Source organism: Triturus cristatus, chromosome 6 (assembly GCF_964204655.1).
Source record: "Triturus cristatus chromosome 6, aTriCri1.1, whole genome shotgun sequence".
NCBI lineage: Eukaryota > Metazoa > Chordata > Amphibia > Caudata > Salamandridae > Triturus > Triturus cristatus.
The window spans coordinates 222,397,542-222,413,058 of NC_140589.1; the positions used below are offsets into that span (position 1 = coordinate 222,397,542).

General features: G+C 41.4%; 1 protein-coding gene across 1 annotated transcript in view; it reads right to left on the reverse strand.

The window, feature by feature from the left end:
• LOC146816683 (adhesion G protein-coupled receptor F1-like) overlaps window positions 1-15,517 on the reverse strand; it is a 512,362-nt gene that overhangs the window by 22,519 nt on the left and 474,326 nt on the right. The window contains exons 13-14 of the mRNA XM_085610576.1: window positions 816-857; window positions 661-720 (exon numbers count right to left, since the gene is read on the reverse strand). Of these exons, the coding sequence (XP_085466702.1) occupies window positions 661-720; window positions 816-857 (102 nt within the window). The remainder of the gene's footprint in view (window positions 1-660; window positions 721-815; window positions 858-15,517) is intronic.

A 15,517-nucleotide genomic window follows, 5' to 3' on the forward strand; every position in this document is an offset into this window, starting at 1 on the left:
GAGATGGACCACCCCCATATCTAATCTAGGCATAGGAGAATAGTTTTCTCCATGCAAAGAGATCTTTTATTCATGAAGAAACAAAAAAGCATCAAGCATCACATTTAGTTCAGTTGCGTTTTCCACTCAGTAAAAATTCTGCACACGTAAATGTTTAACATTGGAAACATATGGAAAACTATAACTGTAACAATGTAAGTGGAGTGGTCCTGAAATTTGTTGAGAATCTCATGACAGTCATGACGTTCCAAAGGAGTAAACCTATTGAAGCAAATATCCAACTGAGGAAGGCGGTACTTTGTGAAATGAGAGCAAAGATATCATTCAGAACTTAGCCCATGAAAAATATGATTTTAGGTTTTGTCAGAGAGGTTTGTAAATACTGTCATAAAATGTATAGCTATGAAAAAGTAGAGTTACTACAGGATTACAGGAGAAAAAGATTTAATGATGGAGGTGGGTGAAGATGTCAAATAGGAAGAGTTGAACAGTACATGACTGGATCCTTAATGTGAAATACATATAAGAGAATTACAGTGCATTTAGCATAAACTAAGAATATTTAGGATGTGTCAGCTGTGTGAGAAGGCAACAGATATGAAAGCGCAATCTGAGCAATAGAGCCAAATATTAGCAACAGGCTTCTAACAATACTCTCACCTTAGAGTGTGATGAGGTCAATGTTGATAAAGCAAATGTTTTTGCCAATGAATCCTGTACCTGTTTTTTTAAAAGGAAGAACCATTAGTCACAGATGTAAATATACATGCGTTGATGCACTAATAATCAAGGTAATAGTGGATAACCTTTCTTACCTTCCTGTCCCACAGAACTACGAAAATCAAGATGAAGAGACCCTGGGGAAAAAAACAAGCAGAGCCTAGTAGCGTATATTTCTGGGAAGCATTACACTAGACAAGAAGACCCACAGACGCAAGGTATCTTGTTCATTATACAATGAATGCATAGATAGATTCACATAGCAGCACATATTCAATCTACATTATGCTGTAGAAACCAAAAAGCTGTTTTTCTATCATATAGCGACCTTCACAAATTAAGTATTTGGCTGCTTAGTACGTTTTTTTTGTAAGAATGCAAAGGCTGTTAGTATTGCATAGTCAATGTTGTGACTATCACTTTCCCGCAGGGAACTTGCCACCGTGTATGTTTTCACGGGGCCAGCAACGTAGGAAGGTGATTTTCACGTCGTATTTTGGCGCAGTGGGACTTTTCTATTAATTTGCCTGCTTCTCTGCCCAGAAGACCACTGGGGATTTTAATTGACAATACAGCAGTGGCAGAACAACAGTGCCCACCAGGGTAATACTTGCGCTGTTTATCACAATTAAACTACAGGTACCAGCATGCCATTAAAGACACACACCTGTGAAAGAATTTGCGCATGTGCTTAAGTATCGTAGCAGCAGCTTTTATTGTTTTCTGCACTGAATCCTCTGACGAAGAGGCCAGGAGGCCTTGAAACGCGTTAGGAAGATTTTGTTATTAAATGAACTTTGGACGGAGCCAGCATAGTGTGAATCATTTATGTCCCTCTAATGGCGAGTTCCCACAGCAGGGCAACTTGTTTTTTGGGATATATATATATATATATATATATATATATATATATATATATATATATATATATATATATATATATATATATATATATATTTTTTTTTGTTTTTTTTTTTTTTTTTTTTTTGCTGCAACTCTCCTTCTCACAACCACCATCCAAAAGAGAAAGACAGCACTCGCGGGGGCCGTTTCCAAAATTTATTAAGTGGAAACTATCACGAAAATAAACATTGTTTATTTTCGTGATAGTTTCCACTTAATAAATTTTGGAAACGGCCCCCGCGAGTGCTGTCTTTCTCTTTTGGATGGTGGTTGTGAGAAGGAGAGTTGCAGCAAAAATTAAATGCGGGTGCACCCCCGCACGAAGAAGCACCCGCCTGTGAGTGCTCCTGACTGGTGTTTCGTAGCAGTGATATATATATATATATACAAAAAAGAAGCAGGGAACTCTGGGTAGTTCCCTGTATAGAGCACTCTCAACACCAGTGACACTCTAGATCTGCTCACCTCAAATGTCTGTTTTTCTATCAAAATCTTTAAGCATAGGATTAGCACAGTACCATCCACGCCGAGATAGAAAAGGACAAAGTCTTTTGCCATTTGTACAGCAAAGTCTTTAAGCATAGGACTAGCACAGTGCTGTCCTTGCCGAGCTGTAAAATGACAAAAGCCAATTACCACTCCAGGCACAGTATTACAGCTTTGAATTGGTAAAATACCAATCAAGCCAACCTGAAATGAGTAAAAGCAACCCCTGACACAGTGTTTCGCTCTAATTAGAGCTCTTCAGAGAGATATAGCTTTGTCCAGACATAAGGGAGCACCCAGTATAAGTCAAAGAAACACCCTTTCAGGCATAGAGTGACGAATACATTATGCAAAAAAGAAGCAGAGAACTCTGGGTAGTTCTCAAGTTTAGGTGGAAAGCAGCTCCTGTATAGAGCACTCTCAACACCAGTGACACTCTAGATCTGCTCACCTCAAATGTCTGTTTTTCTATCAAAATCTTTAAGCATAGGATTAGCACAGTACCATCCACGCCGAGATAGAAAAGGACAAAGGCTTTTGCCATTTGTACAGCAAAGTCTTTAAGCATAGGACTAGCACAGTGCTGTCCTTGCCGAGCTGTAAAATGACAAAAGCCAATTACCACTCCAGGCACAGTATTACAGCTTTGAATTGGTAAAATACCAATCAAGCCAACCTGAAATGAGTAAAAGCAACCCCTGACACAGTGTTTCGCTCTAATTAGAGCTCTTCAGAGAGATATAGCTTTGTCCAGACACAAGGGAGCGCCCAGTATAAGTCAAAGAAATACCCTTTCAGGCATAGAGTGAGAAATACATTATGCAAAAAAGAAGCAGAGAACTCTGGGTAGTTCTCAAGTTTAGGTGGAAAGCAGCTCCTGTATGGAGCACTCTCAACACCAGCGACACTCTAGATCTGCTCACCTCAAATGTCTGTTTTTCTATCAAAATCTTTAAGCATAGGATTAGCACAGTACCATCCACGCCGAGATAGAAAAGGACAAAGTCTTTTGCCATTTGTACAGCAAAGTCTTTAAGCATAGGACTAGCACAGCGCTGTCCTTGCCGAGCTGTAAAATGACAAAAGCCAATTACCACTCCAGGCACAGTATTACAGCTTTGAATTGGTAAAATACCAATCAAGCCAACCTGAAATGAGTAAAAGCAACCCCTGACACAGTGTTTCGCTCTAATTAGAGCTCTTCAGAGAGATATAGCTTTGTCCAGACACAAGGGAGCACCCAGTATAAGTCAAAGAAACACCCTTTCAGGCATAGAGTGAGAAATACATTATGCAAAAAAGAAGCAGAGAACTCTGGGTAGTTCTCAAGTTTAGGTGGAAAGCAGCTCCTGTATGGAGCACTCTCAACACCAGCGACACTCTAGATCTGCTCACCTCAAATGTCTGTTTTTCTATCAAAATCTTTAAGCATAGGATTAGCACAGTACCATCCACGCCGAGATAGAAAAGGACAAAGGCTTTTGCCATTTGTACAGCAAAGTCTTTAAGCATAGGACTAGCACAGTGCTGTCCTTGCCGAGCTGTAAAATGACAAAAGCCAATTACCACTCCAGGCACAGTATTACAGCTTTGAGTTGGTAAAATACCAATCAAGCCAACCTGAAATGAGTAAAAGCAACCCCTGACACAGTGTTTCGCTCTAATTAGAGCTCTTCAGAGAGATATAGCTTTGTCCAGACATAAGTGAGCACCCAGTATAAGTCAAAGAAACACCCTTTCAGGCATAGAGTGACGAATACATTATGCAAAAAAGAAGCAGAGAACTCTGGGTAGTTCTCAAGTTTAGGTGGAAAGCAGCTCCTGTATAGAGCACTCTCAACACCAGCGACACTCTAGATCTGCTCACCTCAAATGTCTGTTTTTCTATCAAAATCTTTAAGCATAGCATTAGCACAGTACCATCCACGCTGAGATAGAAAAGGACAAAGTCTTTTGCCATTTGTACAGCAAAGTCTTTAAGCATAGGACTAGCACAGTGCTGTCCTTGCCGAGCTGTAAAATGACAAAAGCCAATTACCACTCCAAGCACAGTATTACAGCTTTGAATTGGTAAAATGCCAATCAAGCCAACCTGAAATGAGTAAAAGCAACCCCTGACACAGTGTTTCGCTCTAATTAGAGCTCTTCAGAGAGATATAGCTTTGTCCAGACACAAGGTAGCACCCAGTATAAGTCAAAGAAATACCCTTTCAGGCAGAGAGTGACGAATACATTATGCAAAAAAGAAGCAGAGAACTCTGGGTAGTTGTCAAGTTTAGGTGGAAAGCAGCTCCTGTATGGAGCACTCTCAACACCAGCGACACTCTAGATCTGCTCACCTCAAATGTCTGTTTTTCTATCAAAATCTTTAAGCATAGGATTAGCACAGTACCATCCACGCCGAGATAGAAAAGGACAAAGTCTTTTGCCATTTGTACAGCAAAGTCTTTAAGCATAGGACTAGCACAGTGCTGTCCTTGCCGAGCTGTAAAATGACAAAAGCCAATTAACACTGCAGGCACAGTATTACAGCTTTGAATTGGTAAAATACCAATCAAGCCAACCTGAAATGAGTAAAAGCTACCCCTGACACAGTGTTTCGCTCTAATTAGAGCTCTTCAGAGAGATATAGCTTTGTCCAGACACAAGGGAGCACCCAGTATAAGTCAAAGAAATACCCTTTCAGGCATAGAGTGACGAATACATTATGCAAAAAAGAAGCAGAGAACTCTGGGTAGTTCTCAAGTTTAGGTGGAAAGCAGCTCCTGTATGGAGCACTCTCAACACCAGCGACACTCTAGATCTGCTCACCTCAAATATCTGTTTTTCTATCAAAATCTTTAAGCATAGGATTAGCACAGTACCATCCACGCCGAGATAGAAAAGGACAAAGTCTTTTGCCATTTGTACAGCAAAGTCTTTAAGCATAGGACTAGCACAGTGCTGTCCTTGCCGAGCTGTAAAATGACAAAAGCCAATTACCACTCCAGGCACAGTATTACAGCTTTGAATTGGTAAAATACCAATCAAGCCAACCTGAAATGAGTAAAAGTTACCCCTGACACAGTGTTTCGCTCTAATTAGAGCTCTTCAGAGAGATATAGCTTTGTCCAGACACAAGGGAGCACCCAGTATAAGTCAAAGAAATACCCTTTAAGGCATAGAGTGACGAATACATTATGCAAAAAAGAAGCAGAGAACTCTGGGTAGTTCTCAAGTTTAGGTGGAAAGCAGCTCCTGTATGGAGCACTCTCAACACCAGCGACACTCTAGATCTGCTCACCTCAAATGTCTGTTTTTCTATCAAAATCTTTAAGCATAGGATTAGCACAGTACCATCCACGCCGAGATAGAAAAGGACAAAGTCTTTTGCCATTTGTACAGCAAAGTCTTTAAGCATAGGACTAGCACAGTGCTGTCCTTGCCGAGCTGTAAAATGACAAAAGCCAATTACCACTCCAAGCACAGTATTACAGCTTTGAATTGGTAAAATACCAATCAAGCCAACCTGAAATGAGTAAAAGCAACCCCTGACACAGTGTTTCGCTCTAATTAGAGCTCTTCAGAGAGATATAGCTGTGTCCAGACACAAGGGAGCGCCCAGTATAAGTCAAAGAAATACCCTTTCAGGCATAGAGGGACGAATACATTATGCAAAAAAGAAGCAGAGAACTCTGGGTAGTTCTCAAGTTTAGGTGGAAAGCAGCTCCTGTATAGAGCACTCTCAACACCAGTGACACTCTAGATCTGCTCACCTCAAATGTCTGTTTTTCTATCAAAATCTTTAAGCATAGGATTAGCACAGTACCATCCACGCCGAGATAGAAAAGGACAAAGTCTTTTGCCATTTGTACAGCAAAGTCTTTAAGCATAGGACTAGCACAGTGCTGTCCTTGCCGAGCTGTAAAATGACAAAAGCCAATTACCACTCCAGGCACAGTATTACAGCTTTGAATTGGTAAAATACCAATCAAGCCAACCTGAAATGAGTAAAAGCAACCCCTGACACAGTGTTTCGCTCTAATTAGAGCTCTTCAGAGAGATATAGCTTTGTCCAGACATAAGGGAGCACCCAGTATAAGTCAAAGAAACACCCTTTCAGGCATAGAGTGACGAATACATTATGCAAAAAAGAAGCAGAGAACTCTGGGTAGTTCTCAAGTTTAGGTGGAAAGCAGCTCCTGTATAGAGCACTCTCAACACCAGTGACACTCTAGATCTGCTCACCTCAAATGTCTGTTTTTCTATCAAAATCTTTAAGCATAGGATTAGCACAGTACCATCCACGCCGAGATAGAAAAGGACAAAGGCTTTTGCCATTTGTACAGCAAAGTCTTTAAGCATAGGACTAGCACAGTGCTGTCCTTGCCGAGCTGTAAAATGACAAAAGCCAATTACCACTCCAGGCACAGTATTACAGCTTTGAATTGGTAAAATACCAATCAAGCCAACCTGAAATGAGTAAAAGCAACCCCTGACACAGTGTTTCGCTCTAATTAGAGCTCTTCAGAGAGATATAGCTTTGTCCAGACACAAGGGAGCGCCCAGTATAAGTCAAAGAAATACCCTTTCAGGCATAGAGTGAGAAATACATTATGCAAAAAAGAAGCAGAGAACTCTGGGTAGTTCTCAAGTTTAGGTGGAAAGCAGCTCCTGTATGGAGCACTCTCAACACCAGCGACACTCTAGATCTGCTCACCTCAAATGTCTGTTTTTCTATCAAAATCTTTAAGCATAGGATTAGCACAGTACCATCCACGCCGAGATAGAAAAGGACAAAGTCTTTTGCCATTTGTACAGCAAAGTCTTTAAGCATAGGACTAGCACAGCGCTGTCCTTGCCGAGCTGTAAAATGACAAAAGCCAATTACCACTCCAGGCACAGTATTACAGCTTTGAATTGGTAAAATACCAATCAAGCCAACCTGAAATGAGTAAAAGCAACCCCTGACACAGTGTTTCGCTCTAATTAGAGCTCTTCAGAGAGATATAGCTTTGTCCAGACATAAGGGAGCACCCAGTATAAGTCAAAGAAACACCCTTTCAGGCATAGAGTGAGAAATACATTATGCAAAAAAGAAGCAGAGAACTCTGGGTAGTTCTCAAGTTTAGGTGGAAAGCAGCTCCTGTATAGAGCACTCTCAACACCAGTGACACTCTAGATCTGCTCACCTCAAATGTCTGTTTTTCTATCAAAATCTTTAAGCATAGGATTAGCACAGTACCATCCACGCCGAGATAGAAAAGGACAAAGGCTTTTGCCATTTGTACAGCAAAGTCTTTAAGCATAGGACTAGCACAGTGCTGTCCTTGCCGAGCTGTAAAATGACAAAAGCCAATTACCACTCCAGGCACAGTATTACAGCTTTGAGTTGGTAAAATACCAATCAAGCCAACCTGAAATGAGTAAAAGCAACCCCTGACACAGTGTTTCGCTCTAATTAGAGCTCTTCAGAGAGATATAGCTTTGTCCAGACATAAGTGAGCACCCAGTATAAGTCAAAGAAACACCCTTTCAGGCATAGAGTGACGAATACATTATGCAAAAAAGAAGCAGAGAACTCTGGGTAGTTCTCAAGTTTAGGTGGAAAGCAGCTCCTGTATAGAGCACTCTCAACACCAGCGACACTCTAGATCTGCTCACCTCAAATGTCTGTTTTTCTATCAAAATCTTTAAGCATAGCATTAGCACAGTACCATCCACGCTGAGATAGAAAAGGACAAAGTCTTTTGCCATTTGTACAGCAAAGTCTTTAAGCATAGGACTAGCACAGTGCTGTCCTTGCCGAGCTGTAAAATGACAAAAGCCAATTACCACTCCAAGCACAGTATTACAGCTTTGAATTGGTAAAATGCCAATCAAGCCAACCTGAAATGAGTAAAAGCAACCCCTGACACAGTGTTTCGCTCTAATTAGAGCTCTTCAGAGAGATATAGCTTTGTCCAGACACAAGGTAGCACCCAGTATAAGTCAAAGAAATACCCTTTCAGGCAGAGAGTGACGAATACATTATGCAAAAAAGAAGCAGAGAACTCTGGGTAGTTGTCAAGTTTAGGTGGAAAGCAGCTCCTGTATGGAGCACTCTCAACACCAGCGACACTCTAGATCTGCTCACCTCAAATGTCTGTTTTTCTATCAAAATCTTTAAGCATAGGATTAGCACAGTACCATCCACGCCGAGATAGAAAAGGACAAAGTCTTTTGCCATTTGTACAGCAAAGTCTTTAAGCATAGGACTAGCACAGTGCTGTCCTTGCCGAGCTGTAAAATGACAAAAGCCAATTAACACTGCAGGCACAGTATTACAGCTTTGAATTGGTAAAATACCAATCAAGCCAACCTGAAATGAGTAAAAGCTACCCCTGACACAGTGTTTCGCTCTAATTAGAGCTCTTCAGAGAGATATAGCTTTGTCCAGACACAAGGGAGCACCCAGTATAAGTCAAAGAAATACCCTTTCAGGCATAGAGTGACGAATACATTATGCAAAAAAGAAGCAGAGAACTCTGGGTAGTTCTCAAGTTTAGGTGGAAAGCAGCTCCTGTATGGAGCACTCTCAACACCAGCGACACTCTAGATCTGCTCACCTCAAATGTCTGTTTTTCTATCAAAATCTTTAAGCATAGGATTAGCACAGTACCATCCACGCCGAGATAGAAAAGGACAAAGTCTTTTGCCATTTGTACAGCAAAGTCTTTAAGCATAGGACTAGCACAGTGCTGTCCTTGCCGAGCTGTAAAATGACAAAAGCCAATTACCACTCCAGGCACAGTATTACAGCTTTGAATTGGTAAAATACCAATCAAGCCAACCTGAAATGAGTAAAAGTTACCCCTGACACAGTGTTTCGCTCTAATTAGAGCTCTTCAGAGAGATATAGCTTTGTCCAGACACAAGGGAGCACCCAGTATAAGTCAAAGAAATACCCTTTAAGGCATAGAGTGACGAATACATTATGCAAAAAAGAAGCAGAGAACTCTGGGTAGTTCTCAAGTTTAGGTGGAAAGCAGCTCCTGTATGGAGCACTCTCAACACCAGCGACACTCTAGATCTGCTCACCTCAAATGTCTGTTTTTCTATCAAAATCTTTAAGCATAGGATTAGCACAGTACCATCCACGCCGAGATAGAAAAGGACAAAGTCTTTTGCCATTTGTACAGCAAAGTCTTTAAGCATAGGACTAGCACAGTGCTGTCCTTGCCGAGCTGTAAAATGACAAAAGCCAATTACCACTCCAAGCACAGTATTACAGCTTTGAATTGGTAAAATACCAATCAAGCCAACCTGAAATGAGTAAAAGCAACCCCTGACACAGTGTTTCGCTCTAATTAGAGCTCTTCAGAGAGATATAGCTGTGTCCAGACACAAGGGAGCGCCCAGTATAAGTCAAAGAAATACCCTTTCAGGCATAGAGGGACGAATACATTATGCAAAAAAGAAGCAGAGAACTCTGGGTAGTTCTCAAGTTTAGGTGGAAAGCAGCTCCTGTATAGAGCACTCTCAACACCAGTGACACTCTAGATCTGCTCACCTCAAATGTCTGTTTTTCTATCAAAATCTTTAAGCATAGGATTAGCACAGTACCATCCACGCCGAGATAGAAAAGGACAAAGTCTTTTGCCATTTGTACAGCAAAGTCTTTAAGCATAGGACTAGCACAGTGCTGTCCTTGCCGAGCTGTAAAATGACAAAAGCCAATTACCACTCCAGGCACAGTATTACAGCTTTGAATTGGTAAAATACCAATCAAGCCAACCTGAAATGAGTAAAAGCAACCCCTGACACAGTGTTTCGCTCTAATTAGAGCTCTTCAGAGAGATATAGCTTTGTCCAGACATAAGGGAGCACCCAGTATAAGTCAAAGAAACACCCTTTCAGGCATAGAGTGACGAATACATTATGCAAAAAAGAAGCAGAGAACTCTGGGTAGTTCTCAAGTTTAGGTGGAAAGCAGCTCCTGTATAGAGCACTCTCAACACCAGTGACACTCTAGATCTGCTCACCTCAAATGTCTGTTTTTCTATCAAAATCTTTAAGCATAGGATTAGCACAGTACCATCCACGCCGAGATAGAAAAGGACAAAGTCTTTTGCCATTTGTACAGCAAAGTCTTTAAGCATAGGACTAGCACAGTGCTGTCCTTGCCGAGCTGTAAAATGACAAAAGCCAATTACCACTCCAGGCACAGTATTACAGCTTTGAATTGGTAAAATGCCAATCAAGCCAACCTGAAATGAGTAAAAGCAACCCCTGACACAGTGTTTCGCTCTAATTAGAGCTCTTCAGAGAGATATAGCTTTGTCCAGACACAAGGTAGCACCCAGTATAAGTCAAAGAAATACCCTTTCAGGCAGAGAGTGACGAATACATTATGCAAAAAAGAAGCAGAGAACTCTGGGTAGTTGTCAAGTTTAGGTGGAAAGCAGCTCCTGTATGGAGCACTCTCAACACCAGCGACACTCTAGATCTGCTCACCTCAAATGTCTGTTTTTCTATCAAAATCTTTAAGCATAGGATTAGCACAGTACCATCCACGCCGAGATAGAAAAGGACAAAGTCTTTTGCCATTTGTACAGCAAAGTCTTTAAGCATAGGACTAGCACAGTGCTGTCCTTGCCGAGCTGTAAAATGACAAAAGCCAATTAACACTGCAGGCACAGTATTACAGCTTTGAATTGGTAAAATACCAATCAAGCCAACCTGAAATGAGTAAAAGCTACCCCTGACACAGTGTTTCGCTCTAATTAGAGCTCTTCAGAGAGATATAGCTTTGTCCAGACACAAGGGAGCACCCAGTATAAGTCAAAGAAATACCCTTTCAGGCATAGAGTGACGAATACATTATGCAAAAAAGAAGCAGAGAACTCTGGGTAGTTCTCAAGTTTAGGTGGAAAGCAGCTCCTGTATGGAGCACTCTCAACACCAGCGACACTCTAGATCTGCTCACCTCAAATATCTGTTTTTCTATCAAAATCTTTAAGCATAGGATTAGCACAGTACCATCCACGCCGAGATAGAAAAGGACAAAGTCTTTTGCCATTTGTACAGCAAAGTCTTTAAGCATAGGACTAGCACAGTGCTGTCCTTGCCGAGCTGTAAAATGACAAAAGCCAATTACCACTCCAGGCACAGTATTACAGCTTTGAATTGGTAAAATACCAATCAAGCCAACCTGAAATGAGTAAAAGTTACCCCTGACACAGTGTTTCGCTCTAATTAGAGCTCTTCAGAGAGATATAGCTTTGTCCAGACACAAGGGAGCACCCAGTATAAGTCAAAGAAATACCCTTTAAGGCATAGAGTGACGAATACATTATGCAAAAAAGAAGCAGAGAACTCTGGGTAGTTCTCAAGTTTAGGTGGAAAGCAGCTCCTGTATGGAGCACTCTCAACACCAGCGACACTCTAGATCTGCTCACCTCAAATGTCTGTTTTTCTATCAAAATCTTTAAGCATAGGATTAGCACAGTACCATCCACGCCGAGATAGAAAAGGACAAAGTCTTTTGCCATTTGTACAGCAAAGTCTTTAAGCATAGGACTAGCACAGTGCTGTCCTTGCCGAGCTGTAAAATGACAAAAGCCAATTACCACTCCAAGCACAGTATTACAGCTTTGAATTGGTAAAATACCAATCAAGCCAACCTGAAATGAGTAAAAGCAACCCCTGACACAGTGTTTCGCTCTAATTAGAGCTCTTCAGAGAGATATAGCTGTGTCCAGACACAAGGGAGCGCCCAGTATAAGTCAAAGAAATACCCTTTCAGGCATAGAGGGACGAATACATTATGCAAAAAAGAAGCAGAGAACTCTGGGTAGTTCTCAAGTTTAGGTGGAAAGCAGCTCCTGTATAGAGCACTCTCAACACCAGTGACACTCTAGATCTGCTCACCTCAAATGTCTGTTTTTCTATCAAAATCTTTAAGCATAGGATTAGCACAGTACCATCCACGCCGAGATAGAAAAGGACAAAGTCTTTTGCCATTTGTACAGCAAAGTCTTTAAGCATAGGACTAGCACAGTGCTGTCCTTGCCGAGCTGTAAAATGACAAAAGCCAATTACCACTCCAGGCACAGTATTACAGCTTTGAATTGGTAAAATACCAATCAAGCCAACCTGAAATGAGTAAAAGCAACCCCTGACACAGTGTTTCGCTCTAATTAGAGCTCTTCAGAGAGATATAGCTTTGTCCAGACATAAGGGAGCACCCAGTATAAGTCAAAGAAACACCCTTTCAGGCATAGAGTGACGAATACATTATGCAAAAAAGAAGCAGAGAACTCTGGGTAGTTCTCAAGTTTAGGTGGAAAGCAGCTCCTGTATAGAGCACTCTCAACACCAGTGACACTCTAGATCTGCTCACCTCAAATGTCTGTTTTTCTATCAAAATCTTTAAGCATAGGATTAGCACAGTACCATCCACGCCGAGATAGAAAAGGACAAAGGCTTTTGCCATTTGTACAGCAAAGTCTTTAAGCATAGGACTAGCACAGTGCTGTCCTTGCCGAGCTGTAAAATGACAAAAGCCAATTACCACTCCAGGCACAGTATTACAGCTTTGAATTGGTAAAATACCAATCAAGCCAACCTGAAATGAGTAAAAGCAACCCCTGACACAGTGTTTCGCTCTAATTAGAGCTCTTCAGAGAGATATAGCTTTGTCCAGACACAAGGGAGCGCCCAGTATAAGTCAAAGAAATACCCTTTCAGGCATAGAGTGAGAAATACATTATGCAAAAAAGAAGCAGAGAACTCTGGGTAGTTCTCAAGTTTAGGTGGAAAGCAGCTCCTGTATGGAGCACTCTCAACACCAGCGACACTCTAGATCTGCTCACCTCAAATGTCTGTTTTTCTATCAAAATCTTTAAGCATAGGATTAGCACAGTACCATCCACGCCGAGATAGAAAAGGACAAAGTCTTTTGCCATTTGTACAGCAAAGTCTTTAAGCATAGTACTAGCACAGCGCTGTCCTTGCCGAGCTGTAAAATGACAAAAGCCAATTACCACTCCAGGCACAGTATTACAGCTTTGAATTGGTAAAATACCAATCAAGCCAACCTGAAATGAGTAAAAGCAACCCCTGACACAGTGTTTCGCTCTAATTAGAGCTCTTCAGAGAGATATAGCTTTGTCCAGACATAAGGGAGCACCCAGTATAAGTCAAAGAAACACCCTTTCAGGCATAGAGTGAGAAATACATTATGCAAAAAAGAAGCAGAGAACTCTGGGTAGTTCTCAAGTTTAGGTGGAAAGCAGCTCCTGTATAGAGCACTCTCAACACCAGTGACACTCTAGATCTGCTCACCTCAAATGTCTGTTTTTCTATCAAAATCTTTAAGCATAGGATTAGCACAGTACCATCCACGCCGAGATAGAAAAGGACAAAGGCTTTTGCCATTTGTACAGCAAAGTCTTTAAGCATAGGACTAGCACAGTGCTGTCCTTGCCGAGCTGTAAAATGACAAAAGCCAATTACCACTCCAGGCACAGTATTACAGCTTTGAGTTGGTAAAATACCAATCAAGCCAACCTGAAATGAGTAAAAGCAACCCCTGACACAGTGTTTCGCTCTAATTAGAGCTCTTCAGAGAGATATAGCTTTGTCCAGACATAAGTGAGCACCCAGTATAAGTCAAAGAAACACCCTTTCAGGCATAGAGTGACGAATACATTATGCAAAAAAGAAGCAGAGAACTCTGGGTAGTTCTCAAGTTTAGGTGGAAAGCAGCTCCTGTATAGAGCACTCTCAACACCAGCGACACTCTAGATCTGCTCACCTCAAATGTCTGTTTTTCTATCAAAATCTTTAAGCATAGCATTAGCACAGTACCATCCACGCTGAGATAGAAAAGGACAAAGTCTTTTGCCATTTGTACAGCAAAGTCTTTAAGCATAGGACTAGCACAGTGCTGTCCTTGCCGAGCTGTAAAATGACAAAAGCCAATTACCACTCCAAGCACAGTATTACAGCTTTGAATTGGTAAAATGCCAATCAAGCCAACCTGAAATGAGTAAAAGCAACCCCTGACACAGTGTTTCGCTCTAATTAGAGCTCTTCAGAGAGATATAGCTTTGTCCAGACACAAGGTAGCACCCAGTATAAGTCAAAGAAATACCCTTTCAGGCAGAGAGTGACGAATACATTATGCAAAAAAGAAGCAGAGAACTCTGGGTAGTTGTCAAGTTTAGGTGGAAAGCAGCTCCTGTATGGAGCACTCTCAACACCAGCGACACTCTAGATCTGCTCACCTCAAATGTCTGTTTTTCTATCAAAATCTTTAAGCATAGGATTAGCACAGTACCATCCACGCCGAGATAGAAAAGGACAAAGTCTTTTGCCATTTGTACAGCAAAGTCTTTAAGCATAGGACTAGCACAGTGCTGTCCTTGCCGAGCTGTAAAATGACAAAAGCCAATTAACACTGCAGGCACAGTATTACAGCTTTGAATTGGTAAAATACCAATCAAGCCAACCTGAAATGAGTAAAAGCTACCCCTGACACAGTGTTTCGCTCTAATTAGAGCTCTTCAGAGAGATATAGCTTTGTCCAGACACAAGGGAGCACCCAGTATAAGTCAAAGAAATACCCTTTCAGGCATAGAGTGACGAATACATTATGCAAAAAAGAAGCAGAGAACTCTGGGTAGTTCTCAAGTTTAGGTGGAAAGCAGCTCCTGTATGGAGCACTCTCAACACCAGCGACACTCTAGATCTGCTCACCTCAAATGTCTGTTTTTCTATCAAAATCTTTAAGCATAGGATTAGCACAGTACCATCCACGCCGAGATAGAAAAGGACAAAGTCTTTTGCCATTTGTACAGCAAAGTCTTTAAGCATAGGACTAGCACAGTGCTGTCCTTGCCGAGCTGTAAAATGACAAAAGCCAATTACCACTCCAGGCACAGTATTACAGCTTTGAATTGGTAAAATACCAATCAAGCCAACCTGAAATGAGTAAAAGTTACCCCTGACACAGTGTTTCGCTCTAATTAGAGCTCTTCAGAGAGATATAGCTTTGTCCAGACACAAGGGAGCACCCAGTATAAGTCAAAGAAATACCCTTTAAGGCATAGAGTGACGAATACATTATGCAAAAAAGAAGCAGAGAACTCTGGGTAGTTCTCAAGTTTAGGTGGAAAGCAGCTCCTGTATGGAGCACTCTCAACACCAGCGACACTCTAGATCTGCTCACCTCAAATGTCTGTTTTTCTATCAAAATCTTTAAGCATAGGATTAGCACAGTACCATCCACGCCGAGATAGAAAAGGACAAAGTCTTTTGCCATTTGTACAGCAAAGTCTTTAAGCATAGGACTAGCACAGTGCTGTCCTTGCCGAGCTGTAAAATGACAAAAGCCAATTACCACTCCAAGCACAGTATTACAGCTTTGAATTGGTAAAATACC